The sequence below is a fragment of the Brachypodium distachyon genome, chromosome 2 (assembly GCF_000005505.3).
Source record: "Brachypodium distachyon strain Bd21 chromosome 2, Brachypodium_distachyon_v3.0, whole genome shotgun sequence".
Classification (NCBI taxonomy): domain Eukaryota; kingdom Viridiplantae; phylum Streptophyta; class Magnoliopsida; order Poales; family Poaceae; genus Brachypodium; species Brachypodium distachyon.
Genome location: NC_016132.3, coordinates 19,107,290 through 19,121,548, shown reverse-complemented (window position 1 = coordinate 19,121,548; position 14,259 = coordinate 19,107,290). Strand labels below are relative to the sequence as shown.

The 14,259-nt window shown below is 44.3% G+C and overlaps 2 protein-coding genes across 3 annotated transcripts; both read right to left on the bottom strand.

The window, feature by feature from the left end:
- Positions 1-1,315: 1,315 nt before the first annotated feature.
- Positions 1,316-4,883, bottom strand: LOC100839393. Of its 2 annotated transcripts, XR_001405755.2 has the most exons (3): positions 4,498-4,883; positions 1,799-4,142; positions 1,316-1,701 (listed from the first exon to the last, which is right to left on the bottom strand). XR_001405755.2 is itself a non-coding variant. In XM_003568165.4 (2 exons), exon 2 carries the CDS (start codon positions 4,109-4,111, stop codon positions 1,853-1,855), a length of 2,259 nt encoding a protein of 752 aa, XP_003568213.1. In that variant the 5' UTR covers positions 4,112-4,142; positions 4,498-4,883; the 3' UTR covers positions 1,328-1,852. The 2 variants fall into 2 exon arrangements, 1 of the variants encoding a protein (XP_003568213.1); XM_003568165.4 differs by having other exon boundaries at positions 1,328-4,142.
- An 861-nt stretch (positions 4,884-5,744) lies between these two features.
- On the bottom strand, positions 5,745-8,315 carry LOC100829690. Its single transcript, XM_003566057.4, has 6 exons — positions 7,890-8,315; positions 7,584-7,790; positions 7,327-7,489; positions 6,899-7,104; positions 6,277-6,510; positions 5,745-6,149 (listed from the first exon to the last, which is right to left on the bottom strand). The coding sequence occupies exons 1-6, from the start codon at positions 8,043-8,045 to the stop codon at positions 6,036-6,038; spliced, it is 1,080 nt and encodes a 359-aa protein (XP_003566105.1). The 5' UTR covers positions 8,046-8,315; the 3' UTR covers positions 5,745-6,035.
- Positions 8,316-14,259: the final 5,944 nt, after the last annotated feature.

Below are 14,259 nucleotides of genomic sequence, written 5' to 3'. Positions count from 1 at the left end.
CGTCCGCAACAGATTCCGACTGCCAAAAAGATCAGCACGACTCGGATCGAACTCGATTCACGAAACGCGACGCTCGCGCGTCGTGAGAGGCGAGGCCAGCGGAGGAGGAGTGCGCGTGCAGATATTCCCTTGCTCACCTCTCTATTAGGTGGGATACCAACATTTTTTATATATTGGTCCAATTCTCTCTAGACTATTTTACTTCCTCGTCCCACTTCATGAGTGGGCTTTTGAAATTTTTCAGAAATTAATATGAGATTGGGACTTGAGTCTAATCCCAAATTCCAACAAAAACTGTTTCTGAAGCTGAAGCTAAAAAAACCCGGCCTTACAGAATCTGGCAAATAGGGCTCCAATTGACATTGCAGTGCGATCCGGGCGACGGCACGGCAACTCCATTAACCTGTTGTCACAAGCCAAACATTTTGTCCCTCCCTGAAACAGTAATACGTCTTCTCGTTGACGTGTACAAACATTTAATTTCCGAGTGTGCGAGAGGTCGTCTGATTTGAGGGCAAAGACAGGAAAATAAAGAAAAGGACAGCAGATTAGCAGAAGACAAATGTGAACTCGACGGTGCAACGAATAATAACGGAGAAAAAAAACCATGGATCCATCCACCACCAACCAGATGAGGTCAAGCCGTCAAGCTCATCGCTCGATGGCGCGAGCACTGCGACCGGTTAAAAACAGGACGGAAATAAACGCCAGCACGGGACAAAAATGCACTGGCACACACCGCGTTTAGCGCCGGCGGAGGAGAAAACGGAGCATATTTCTAGGTAGCCAAGGCAGGCAGCGTCGTCCATTTGTTCTTCCTTTTTTAATTTAGGCTTGTTGATGGCGAGTGAGATCGGTCAGATGCGGTGGATTCGTCGACGTGTACATTTTGAAGCCGACACGAGCGGCTGCCGCGAGCCCCCGCCCCGGCGCACGTCGATGCCGCTGCGTCCTTCTCTGGTGCTGCCGGCCATTTGTTGTTCGTTTGTTTGTTTGCTGTACGTTGTGCGGCCGCCAGCAGGTGCAAGAGATCTAGGTCCGTGTCGTGCTGGAGGTCACGTACGGTAGTGACAGCAAGGGGAAAAAAGATACTCTTCAACCACACAGGTCTGACATGATCTGTCAACCAAAAATTTACCATGACTGCAAGGCAAACACCGTGTGATGCACTGGACCATGGAGCCGTGACAATATTTGGAGCCGGTACGCGTAATGTCATGACGTTGGTTACGTGTATCAATTTTACACGGTATGACAAGGCGTGAATCATCCGACAAGGCATAAAAAGAACAGTGACCTCTCTGCCAGAAGAAAGTTGAGAAGAATCTGATCATGAAATGGAGCAAATCGATCAGAAGAATCATACAAGCATCATAGAAAGACTGGGTTGTTCTTTTGGCGGACTGCCCTTCTACTTATCCTTGAATTGCGTGACCCAAAGAGGGAAATGTTTTGTCACTACTGACACAAAACCTGCTTGTTCGCATCCAAGCATGCTTCCAGGCGAGGAAAAGAATCTAGCCTACAGGACAAGAGTTTCACAGGTTCCAACTCTAGATAGTAGCTGGCCCATGTTCTGTAAGTGCGGGTCCAGATTGCATCAGACCAGTGTTGGAAAACTTGGTACAGGCAAACAGGAACCAGCTTTGAAACCTCTTTTATACAGGCATTCATCATTCTGTACAATGGATTATGGAGCACCTGTCGAGACAAAAGGCTCAAGTTCAAAGAATGATGCCTTGAATAGTAATACAGTATGATGTCCTATTCAATTATTCACAAAATGTACAGAAAAAACCTTTGTGCTTGATATATGATTGTATCTGAAGAGCGCAAATCACTTCATCAGAACCTACGATGCAGTATTCTCCACCGCCTCAGACTCCATTCCGCTCCTTACATCATTCAGAGTTTCGTCATCCGCAAAATTGATTACATCTGAGCATTCGCTTCCAGCATATCCAAGATCACTTTCCTGTCTTAGCAGGTCTTGATCAGCGACCGAAGAAATGTTATCAGATTCAGCAGCAATGCTCCGTCTTGAGACGCTCTTGTCACTGAACTGCCTCTGGAAATACCAAAGGAAATCCTTATTGATGAGGCCACTGCCTTCCTCTGGATCAACGACCAAAGAAAGGGTACCAGATTCAGAAAGAACACTCAGTTTTGACATGCTTTTGTCACTGAACTGCCTCTGGAAATCCCAAAGAAATTCCTTTTTGACGAGCTCATCGCGTTCCTCTTGATCAGCGACCGAAGAAAGGATATCAGATTCAGTAATAACACTCAGTTTCGACATGCTCTTGTCACTGAACTGCCTTAGGAAGTTGCTGGTGCTTTCTTCCTCGATGTCCATATCCTCAAGCACAAAACATGGCTTAAATCTAGACAGCTGTCTCGCTTGGCCGCCAAAATTGAAGCTCTCATGCCTTCTGAAGACCATGTCTCGACAGGGGCCTGTAATAAATTCTTGAGGGTCCAAGTCAGGATATCCAGGGACACCGCTATCATTTGATTCTTCAAAAGGTAGTTCAAACAGATTCTTTCGCCCATGCAGAATAGAAGGAGCCGAGCCAGGAATGTCTGCCTCATCAAGGTCAAAAGGGTTTCTCCTTGGTACTGAAATAGGTTGAACTTGTATAGGAAAACGTGAAAATCCATCTGCACTCCGGCGAACATCATTTCTGTCATGATCTATCAGGCCCTTGTCAAGATCAAATATTATGTTCTTCCTTGATCTTCTCTTAGCCATCAAGAATTCCAACCTACGACTCCTTTCCACCTCGGAGTACCCAAGATCCATAGAATTCTTATTGTCATCAACTGTCCAAACAAAAACAGGCTTACTCCCACCATCATCCTTCTTCTCCTCACCATCTTTAGAATCATTTTTTGCCATACCAGTATCAACCTCATCAATATTATCACTGCTGATTTGAGGATCCTGAGGGCACAATTTTGAATCACAGCCCAAATCATGATTGGTAATGGAAACAGGACCAGCGAATTCATCACCTAAAATAGGATCGATCTCATCAAGCACCGAAGCAACGCCAGCCATCGAAATAACAGAAGAGTAACTCCCAGCTTTAACAGAATCGAAATCTGATAAATCATCATGCCTGTTGACTCTTGCAAATGGTGAACCTAGAGAAGAGTCTAACTGGTTGCCCATATCAGCATTGATAGGCTCCATCTTTATATCAGCAAGCTTCTTCCTCTGACGCACAGAAAAAGCACGGCCCCATCTACAAGTACCTGCCGGCTTTTCAGCTGGTTTATCTTCTGTAGCCTCTGTCCCCTTATCATTTTGTGAATCCACCTTATCATTTTGTGAATCTGTTAACACTTCATCTTGATTTTCCTTCACCACTGTTTTGCCATTTTCCTTATCATTCTCACTGGAAGAGGATAAGCCAAATGTTGTCCCCTTCCCATTGACTCTATTCTGATCAACATCCTCAAACAAGCTGACATACTCAGTACTCTCATCAGAGGTCGAAATTGGATCTTTCGACTCCCATTCATGATTGGCGTTCATGAATTCCTCCACACCAACCTCTCGGTGCAGTGTCACCATGGAAGGAATAGAAGCGGACACTTCAGCGGGTCTATCACGTGCATCAATTCTCTCGTCTCCTTGATCAACTGATCCCTTCAGAAGAGGAACAATATCATCCAGCTTGACAAGCTTGTCATCCTTCGCTTTGCACCTTGGGTTTCTAATTTCCCAACATTTGAAGCTGACCGTGTTCTCTTTAAATGCAGGCTCTGAAAATCTCTGACGCGGTCCAAAATGAATGTTTCTGGAAAAACTTCCAAACTTGGGAGCTGAAAATTCTGCGACGGTCTTCTGGTCTTCATGGGCATCAGGAAGATGCATGCTCCCATAACTTAACAGTATGCCAAGAAGAAGGGTGGCACATATAATTACAGGGGAAACAGACATAACAAAAGCAAAGAAACCCGGCGAAGATCTGTACAGCAGGTAAAGCAGTAGGATTAGAGTGAAGAGAGCCCAATGTTCAGAGGCACATCTATAGCTTATTCTGATGGAACGCCGCAAAACTTTCTTGATGCACAACGAGTCGTGCTTTGCCTCGATGCCCATGGTCAGTCCTCTCTAGCTTGCCAGCACAAATCTAGCAGAAAAGGCACAGATGCAACATTAGGTCGATGAACGAAGCAGACTGACAAAAAAGTAAAGGCAAGATAAAACGTTCAGGTTATGCCAAAGATCAGTTCAGTGTATCACACATAACACACTGCCCAGTAAAAACTCTAAATGAGAACCAAGAATGTGAAAGCGATCCAAGAATGTAATCAGCATGATTCCTCAGGAAACAGAAATATCATGCGCAAGGACCAGTCCAAATCCAACAGAATTTGCAGAATGCTAAATATCGAAGAGCCTTCATCCATCTCAGCAAACGTAATTACGATGCCCTACGATGTTACAATTGCAGGTGAATAGCATCGCATCAGATGTGTCAGTACCTTTAAGCATGTGGCGATCGCCGATCGGAACGATCGGAGCCGAGATCCGAGGGCTCAGGGCACGCAGCAAGACACAGAGGAGTCACCCCGGACCAGAAGAAGAAGCAGAAGCCAAAGGCACGTCGTCAAGAACAAGAGCCAGGCGCGGCCATGGCGACCGGCAAGAAGAAGGGGAAGGAAAGTGAAGCAGGTGAGCCACGGAATAGCAGCGTGGTTGTAGTGGGGGAAGGTGGGGGGATGAATGAGGCGGGCCCGGCATCACGGCTTCTGCTGGTACTCCCCGGCCCCTTGTCGCCGGCCGTGGGTGACGGTGGCACGCCACGTGCGCGGGGGGTGGAGAGTGTTTTCCCGCGTGTTTGGTCCCGGAGGGAAGCCGCGGCGGTGGGATCTGAAATTCTGCATCTGTTGCTTTCTTGTAGCCTTTTTTTCGTGGCCTCTGGATGGATGGACCGTCAACCGTGTGGACGGTGCCGAAAAGCTTCTCTCTGGTCTCTTTTCTTTGGTCACCCTCCGGACCCTGTCGCGTTCATCATGTTAACAGCTCAGTTGACAATGATGCGCCAGGATGTGTCTGCTGCTTTACAAATGTGTGTATTTATAGATTGTTTACGTGACAATGGCATGCTTAGATCAGTTGTTAGATGGCTGCAATGATGTTTCAATTAGAAATTCGGGCTTGTGAAAACCATGCTCAGATAGTTAAAGGGCTCTCTTCCCCATTTGTCCATTTGAGGGTCTTTGAACAAATAGGGATGTGAAAAATATCAAGTTATCCAATGATAACCTCTTATTTATTTTTTCATGAGTTTTTGACATGTGGATCAAAAAGACAAGTGGACAAATTTGGATGAGTTTTGCACAAATGGGAAGTCCCCGTACTCTTCCCAAATTTAAGGAAGAAATGGGGAATGTGTTAAGGAAGAAATGGGGAGTGTGGACCATTTTTGGACAAATGAGGTTCTCATTGGGTTGTGTGTATTTTGCTCGTGGACCCTCATATGGACAGATTTGAACAAATGGGAAGGATTTGGAGAGTTCCCTTGGAGATGCCCTAAGTCAGCAGTTTGGTGAGGTAAACCTTTTTGAAATGAAGAAATTTATGAGCAAATTAGTTCGGTTTGTGTAGGATTCTGTGAATTTTTTCAATGGGAAAACTATGTGAGCTTCTTGTGTTCCAAACAGGCCCCAAGTAAGTCTTGAATTCCATAATCCGTTGCGAGAGCAGTTCATATGTAAATATGTAGATCTAACATTAACCAATAATGGTATTGCTCAATAGCCTCGAGTGTACTACCCAGAAACCTGAAAACATATACATGGACAGGCTGATGCCCATGGTAAACCCTTTTGTAAGTAAATATCATTTAATCTATAGCAGAATCCACCGTGCCACTTTCCCGTGCACACAAAAACTCAGCACTGCAGAAGTAGGCAAGAACCACACAAAAGAACAGAAAGAACACCTACTTACAACTGTAACTCTGTAAGTACATGCTACCAACTCTACAGTATAACCAATCCAAAATCGCAGTCATCGATCATATGTACAAATACTCATCTGACTGTATAATCCTAATAAGTTCCCGTAGATTACCAAATACATTCCTTTCAGAACTCTCTGCTCCAATGTAGTCCAAAAGCTGCTCCGTATCCTAGTAACCCATCATGGGAATGTAAGCAGATGTCTTAGTTTGCTTGGGGAACTAGATTAAACAAGCATTGCAAGTTTGCAGCAACAAACAAGGAGATAGTTCACGACAATAAGTGGAGAATACACACCTTGTGCAACAAGTAAATGGCATAGGACGCCTTAGTAGAATCATCTTGGAATTCCAGGAAAAGGGGGTAATCTGTTAGTTTTGAGTCATTGCTGTTGACACCTCGATGTTCTGCTGAAGCAACAGATGCTGCTTCATCTGAAGGCAAACGATCACTCACATAAGATCGTGATCCTCCGAAGTGCAAAGGATACCGGAGCCGGACATCAAGATATGAGGCTATGAGCAAGACTGCCTACAAGAATTTTCAGAAGTAAGTGAGTGGTGATTGTAACTCTAGTGACTGCATCAAATATAAAATCTACTAGGTTAATACAGGAACAGAATTTGTACTCCAATACTAATTTATGCTTGACATATTGTGACAACCACTAAGTTTGAGAGGGCCACATTGCATACTATATTTCAAACTAATACATGAAAGTCACTCCTTATCTTGGACTTTCCTATTTGGATGTATCTGAACTCTGAAGCCATATCACAATGTCAGCCACACAAACTTATTTTTTGGTGTGTTCTCCTTTGAGCATGACAATGAGCTTAGCTAGGCTAGGATATATGTGCTCCATCAAGGTATTGTGCTAATATTCATGCTACAAGAGCAGTGGGCAGAAAAAGCTTACATGTGCGGCATATCCCAGCACAGCTGCTGACCTCTGAAGCTCCTTGTGACTGTAACTCTGCTGCTTTGTTTTATGCTTTCCTATGTGCCAACTAAAAAATGTCAAGTGAGGAACGTGTGGAGATTTGATAACATTGAGAAGATGTGTTCCATTTCCATTCTTGCGTGGAAGTGCCTCATTTTCTTCTGACATTGTTCCATGCTCTCCTGAAAGTATTGCGTCGTTCGGTCACAATGGTTACAGAATGTGATAAAAGGATAATTTATTTTCAGTTGATTTTGGTATACAGAACAGAGCAATCTCGCCTATCCTGCTGTGTGTATCAGTTTATATTAGAAGCATACACTTCATTGAAGCGCACAGACGGAAATCAAGTGCGTCCTACCAAGCATTGTTCCTAAGGAGACACATGAGTACTGAATCCTCACCATTAGCGTCTGAACGATGGTTTTCTGCGACCGTCAGTTCATGGAAGATCCTCGCAGGGTGCAGGGCAGCAACCTGGGCTACCATAAACTGCTGCCTCATCCTAAGCAGTCTCTGCAGATCCCCAAGCCGCGCCTTCTCTCCAGATAACTCCTCCTTGGCTTCCTGCAATCAGCAGATAGATGCTATCGGACCAAACGCCGGCCACACCCAATCCGATCTCGCAACGTTTCGCATCGGGAGGCTCGGCCGGATTTACCTGCACTCGCCTGTGCGCGGCGGCGAGGGCCCTGGAGAGCGGCAGCACCCGCTCGATCTGCGCCTGCAGCTGCTCCCTTCGCCGCTCGACGCCCTCGACCGCCCTCCTCTTCCCGACGACGGCTTCCTCCGCGCGCCTCTGCTTCCGCTCCAGCCGCCGCCTCATCTCGTCCAGCGCCGCGTTCTGCCGCAGCGACTCCCTCCGCACCTGCACCAGCAGCAGCAAGCAGCAGCGCCCGGCCGCGTCAAATCAAGCCATCCCAGTGGGTTGGGGGCAGAATCAAAGTACGCAGGCGCGCATTCGCACCTCGAGCGCGGCCTCGAGACGGCGCGCCAGGGCGGCCCGTGCCTCCGCCGCGGCCGCGAGCTCGGCGAGGCGGCCCAGGAAGTCAGGCCACGCAGCGACTGCGTGGTCGGCGCCCGGATCCGGCGGACCCGCAGCGGTCCTAGTCGAGCTGCTCATCGCGGCCGCGGCGCGCGCGACGACGGAAGGTGACGGCTGCGTCGGTAACCCGCTACGGCGCCCATGGGGTCTCTCTCGACTCCCCCCCGCCGTGACGTGGCCGAGGGCTCGTGTAGGCAGCAGCGACGGGCGTAGGAAGCAAGCAAGGCAAAGGGAGGGAAGGAACGGAAGAGCAGTTGCGTCGGGTTTGGGCTTTGGGTTTGCGTCCGGGGCGTGCGCTTTTGTTTTTTTGGATTCGGAGTTTGTCCGGGTGACGCGACCTCGACGAGGACCGCGGGGGAAGCGACGGAAGAAGGAAGAGAAGAGAATGCCGACAAGTGTACGTGCTGCCGCTGTCCCGTCACCAGGATTCGGGCTTGGAAGCGGAAGAGCGGGCGAGACAGCCAGGGATGAGCCGTAGATCGCAGCACGGTGGGCGGCCACGTGTATATACACGTCGGGCAAGGGCGTTGCTTCGAAACCGTCCATTCTGATGTCTAGCCGGCGAGTGCGGGGACGGTGTCTGGTGGCACCGACGGCTGGATTTTCTTCTTTTATTATTTTGATTTGATTGAAGTTTAGGGTGATCTTTGTTGCTCACAAATTAAAACGTTTTAGATTTTCTAGGTTAAACTTTTGAAAATTCAACCAGAGCTATAGAAAAGAAAAATGCTATTCCTTTTGATACACATTAAGTGTCTTAGGTTTAGTATAAAGTTGTATTAACTTTGTACTGAATTCAAGACACTTAGATCGGATGGAGTAATATGTATAATACCTTGTAGGTATAGCGGCAAACAAATACCCCTAATGAGGTGTAGGGTAACTAGCCTCCACTATGAAACCGACAACCACAATTGGCATCAATAGGTTTGCAACTATGCGCTGGTTTCATAGGACTACGAGGTCTCAAGTATCTGACCCGATTAGTACAGGTGAATCGTCTAGGTTCTTCCTAATGATCTACCTCATTGAACGAGACAAACTAGGAATTTTTCAACCCAAATGATAGGTTGGGCATTGTAACAAATCTTCCTCTTCTTGTTGCATCTTGAACCCATCTCCGAGCCATCTTCCATGTTGCAACTCCATTAGGTTGTCCGGGTTCATGTGGCAACTTGTACTTGAAACACTTGGTGCCAAATTCCATATACTCATCTTAGGATTTGTACTCTACAGAGGCTATCATACATGTAGATCTTGCCAGTTGCACAAGTAGGATCTTTGATGTCCCATACAATCCTTATCTAAATTTTCTTGTTAAAACTCCCCTCAAGAGTAAGGTTGCCCCTCTTAAGCATATGGTCACATCTCTCTTTATTCTTACTAATACCGCCTCAACCACGGTACACTAGCGTATCTGTGCCATCATCCCCATTCTCATAACCACCTGAGGCTACAATACATATTGCTATCGAATCCTCATCTTTTCCAGATTTCCTAGCCATGTAATCAAAGCCAGCCATCTATTGAGCGTGCAATCCAGCGATGCATAACTCCACCCTGTAATAGAAAATATCCCCTATTTCAAGCCCATGGCCTGAATTAGTCGTGTGTGTGAGCATACCCCGGTGCCGTGCTATCTTCACTTGTTAACACGGATTATCATTTCATTTGAAGACGACATACCCATTAATAGCGAGACATGGCGCGAGTATGTGTGTGTGGGAGAGGGTGGGGTGGGTGTGTGGGTGGGGAGGAGGGGGAGGTTGCGCATACATTATACATATTTATTACAAAACACAATTTTAGCTTTTTAGGTGGCTAAATTCACATAAATATATTAGCAAAATTGGGGGATTAATGAGACCAGTTTGGGAGGTTATCTCTGACCTAATAGTTAGAAGTGCCAAATACAACGTTTTCTATGTTGAAAGGTCAAATATCCATGCACACATATGTAGTTGTTTATATGCTCATGAATATTTTGCCAAATCTCCCATGATCTCACTGCAATATGAATTTAGGTTTACATGCCATGAGAAGAGCAATAAAAGATGGCACAAACATTTGTCTGCACAATGGATAACACAAAAACGTAAAAATCCGAGCAAAATGCAAGACGAGACTAAGGCACTATGCCACATGTTTTTATAGAAACGCAATGTGAGAATTGATAGCTAACAACCAAGGGTCTAGTTACAACCGAAGCTAGCCCACAAACAATCACACAAGGTTGCAAATGGATGCAAAAAATAGTAGTAATACATCAATATGCATCCAAAAATGGTGCCACAAAACCACTACATAATAAATGCCAAGTCTTTCAATAGCACGACGAGCATTCATAGTCTTGATGATAATTTTCTATGTTTAATGTTCAAAACAACGAGAATTAACCGTCTTCATGGTTGATGGTGCCATTGATGGAATCATCTTAGGTAGCATTAGAAACATCTGCATGAGAAACAAATGAGTGATGTAAAGAAGACACTCAAATGATGGTAAATGAGAAGGAAAGAAATTTACAAAAATGATAAGGATTTAAAATGCTAACATCTAAGTTTTTACTACTTTGAGACCTAGAAAGTGTAGCGTGTCTTCAACTGTACGAAGTGTAAATAACTAGTATGGTTCGGCTCTAAGTAAATAGCATATGGCGTGCAACATTTTAGGACTAAAATAGTTGTGCTTAACCTATCATCATACGAGAGATGCAATCAAAATTAATTAATTATAACAGTCCGTTCAAAATGGAATAGCGGCGCTAGGGAAAGATAGAACTCCAAATTCTATAATACTCCGTATTGGCATACAAATAATTATAGATCACATAACTATAGTCACTCAATAATAGATGAAGAGAATCCATACAAGCAAAGCAAATAGATTAATACTTTAGTAATACACAAACCATTATGGCAAAGAACCTTACCTGGGGTATTGGCTGGCATGTTGATCCACCATGGTGTACATGCTATCAAGTGAATCAAAATAAGCCGCGACAGTTTAATGATCCACACAAGCAGCTCTTCGTTCCATGACTGGGCTCGGCTCCAGCTACACCATAGTCATAAGTTAATTCTGTCATGGGGGAAATATGTCCAGGTTCACGTTGCAACCTGTACTTGAAACGCTTCGTGCCATCTTCCATATACTCGGTCCATGATGCGTGTATTTTATAGAGACCATCATACATGTAGATCTTGCCAGTCGCACAAGTAGGATCTTTGAAGCCCCGTACAGCCCTAATCTCATTTTCCTTGTTAAGCTCCTCTGGAGAGCGAGGTTGCCTTTATCTAGCACCTGGTCACATCTCTCTTTATTCTTACCAGTACCTCCCGAACCATAGTGCACCAGCGTATCTATGCCATCTTCCACATTCTTATAACCACCTGAGGTGACAATACATATTGCAATAGAATCCTCATCTTTTCCAAGTTTACTAGTCATGCAATCAATGCCAGCAATCGTTTGAGCGTGCAACCCAACGATGCATAGCTCCACCCTGTAATAGAAAATATCGCCTATCTGAACTCCTGGAGTAGCTCCTACCCTCGTTTCAGCATTGGCCCTAATATTTTTTTCCTTCATGATGGAGAAAGCTATCTCATTTGCATGTTTGCTAACCTTTTTTGTGTTATTGATCTGCATTACTCTCCGTAAGAATGCCCTGAATGTCATCTGAACTACTTCCAACTTCTCTCTAGGAACACTAAATGGAGCAAGCTTCAAATCAAGGTCAACGTCGTCATAAAGATTCTCGTATATGGCTTATGGCGCTTGAGTTCAACTCCATTTGAGCCATCAACAACAAAACCAGATAACCTCTTACCCAAGTACAAAGTTCCAAAGTCTGGTTACCCGAATATAGTTCATCATCACCATCAACTGATGCAACTGAAGATGATCTCGTCTTATATGATGGGATATGGATAGCATCAATGGGCCCGTTAGCACTGGTGCCTGCATCCGCATTAGCAGTGAAGGTGCTGGATGACCCAAAAGCAGGAACGTTCCCAGCACCAAGCCATGTAAGAAGTTGGCCATCTGGAGTAAATACCAGTGTCGGCGTGCTTGACTCATTAACATTGAATCCCATGGTTTGAGCAAACATTGGTGCTAAAGACCTTAATGGTTGAATACCCATGACCTCAAGATTAGGGCGAATTACGAAATCCATAGCCATGTCCATCTCAAATCAACCAAATAATCCTGCACAATCAAGGAATACATTATGGAGTACACGGTAACAAAATAAGGAGAGCACCCTACAAAAAAATTGCGTACAGAGAACCAGCATGAAATTACAATAACAAGTCATGGTCTCTCCTACTTTTCTTAGGCTTTTCCAAACCAAATAAGAAAACACCTACAGTGAATATACAAAAACCAATTGGGCCACCATTGGCTACTGAGAACTACATTCAATCGCATTAGACCATTAATTGGGTGTGTTAACCCAAACCCGTAAGGATCCGGAAACTCTATGTATTCTGTACTAGTCTCTATACCAGTAGCTAGTGCACAATACCAGTAGCTAGTGCACAGACGAAATACCAATAATCTTAGCATGATAAGAGTACATGATAGTGACCTATAGACATAGTACATATGACATAGATACCAAGTTGCAAACGCATGTTTCAAAACAATTAATACAACATGAACCTACAAATGCAATCTTATAATTTGTAAGCGAAGCAGCAAATGAAAAATATAAGATTTTATATGATCAAAGTTATAACTTGCCTTGACCTCAGTGGAAATCAACTTCTTCTGTTTCGCAGCAGTCGCCACGATCGCACCCGAATAATCTATCATGGAGAACAATAGAATCAATAAATACGTCGCTCGATAACTCCAAAATTAACTCCAAATAAAACGCATGTATGCAAAAACATGAACACCATGTTAACAAATACACAACTGAAAATGTAATACTATATATGATGTGGAAAATGTGCGGTAAGTGGTCCAAGTGTACAGATACAAAGTTCAATTGAATATGAACTAGTGTAGATGAATTGGACAATGTGATCAAAGTGTAGTAAGGCGTAGAACTTCATCTAATATTTCCAAAGAAGAAAGATTTAAGCTATAATTCAATTGATACGTGCTACGTAAGATAACTAATCTGACAATGGATGTACTGGTGTAGAAGAAATGATCATGTGCACAAAGTGATCCAACCTTGCAGAGATATATTGATGTGATCTTTTATGTATCAAAAAGAATCTACTAACCCTTTTAGTCAAGTCTGCCTATTGGGTGTTTATAAACGATAGGAACATAAGGAGTACTCTGGGTGGTCAAGGGGGTTGAGATCCGACTGCAATCAGTTGCCATGGAAGAACATCTGGAAGCTTGAGATTCCAAACAAAGATTGAGCACTTCATGTGGCGTCTGGCTCATAATTTGATTGCCTCATGTGTAAATCTGAGATGGAAGGGTATGGATTTAAATCCAAGATGTTCAGCTTATCACCGTGACTATGAGACACTGGACATGAAGCGACCATCCTCATATAGGGTATGATCTCTGTGATTACAGTGCTAGTCCCTGGATCGACTCGCTAGCATTCACAGTTTCAAGATATAATATCAAGATACAAAGGTCAAAAGTATATTACATCGCATTGATCCAGAATTTAGTAGTAACTTACATATTGCATAACCTCATGGGTTAGCTCAAAGGAAAATAAAATCTTGCATCGAAAAGCAGAAGATGCAGAAGTCCCATAACAACTCCACAGTCGAAACATGTTGGAATGTAAACTCGCAACCCTAACAATTCGTACCTCACTCTTCACCTGGTTCACCTGCAACATTAGACGTTGCAGCCACTAGGGGGTCAATACATTGAATGTATTGGCAAGTTCACTAAAGGGTTATAACAGATCCTATCAAGTACATGCAGTATTTGGCTAGGTGGAGTTCAGGCATTCTGCGTGGAAGCATAACATAATTTATCCTACTACAATTGAATGTTACAATAATGATAACTAATGGATACTGGGTAGACACACCGATGCTCCTATTAATCTATGGACATTGAGTAGACACATCAATGCTCCTATCCCAATTTTAAACCATTCATTTTATTAAAAAATTAGAATGAGTGAGACCTTCCTTACAGCTCCCAAATCTAGTTGCTCATAATTGTCCGTAACCGGGGACACGGCTAAGTACTTAGTTTGACACTCTCGAGAGGTTGTACACTTAACCCACAAGAAACCGACGGGTTAATCCCTTGTTGTCCTCAGGGTACAGTAGCAACAGCGTCGATTATGAGA

Bases quoted from the DNA above. Each gene is read 5' to 3' on its own strand.
- LOC100839393 (XM_003568165.4), bottom strand. From the start codon at position 4,111: ATGGGCATCGAGGCAAAGCACGACTCGTTGTGCATCAAGAAAGTTTTG.
- LOC100829690 (XM_003566057.4), bottom strand. From the start codon at position 8,045: ATGAGCAGCTCGACTAGGACCGCTGCGGGTCCGCCGGATCCGGGCGCC. The intron at 7,490-7,583 runs GTAAATCCGGCC...TGCTGATTGCAG, and splicing joins CCGCGCACAGGCGAGTGCAG to GAAGCCAAGGAGGAGTTATC. The intron at 7,105-7,326 runs GTGAGGATTCAG...CAATACTTTCAG, and splicing joins CCATCGTTCAGACGCTAATG to GAGAGCATGGAACAATGTCA.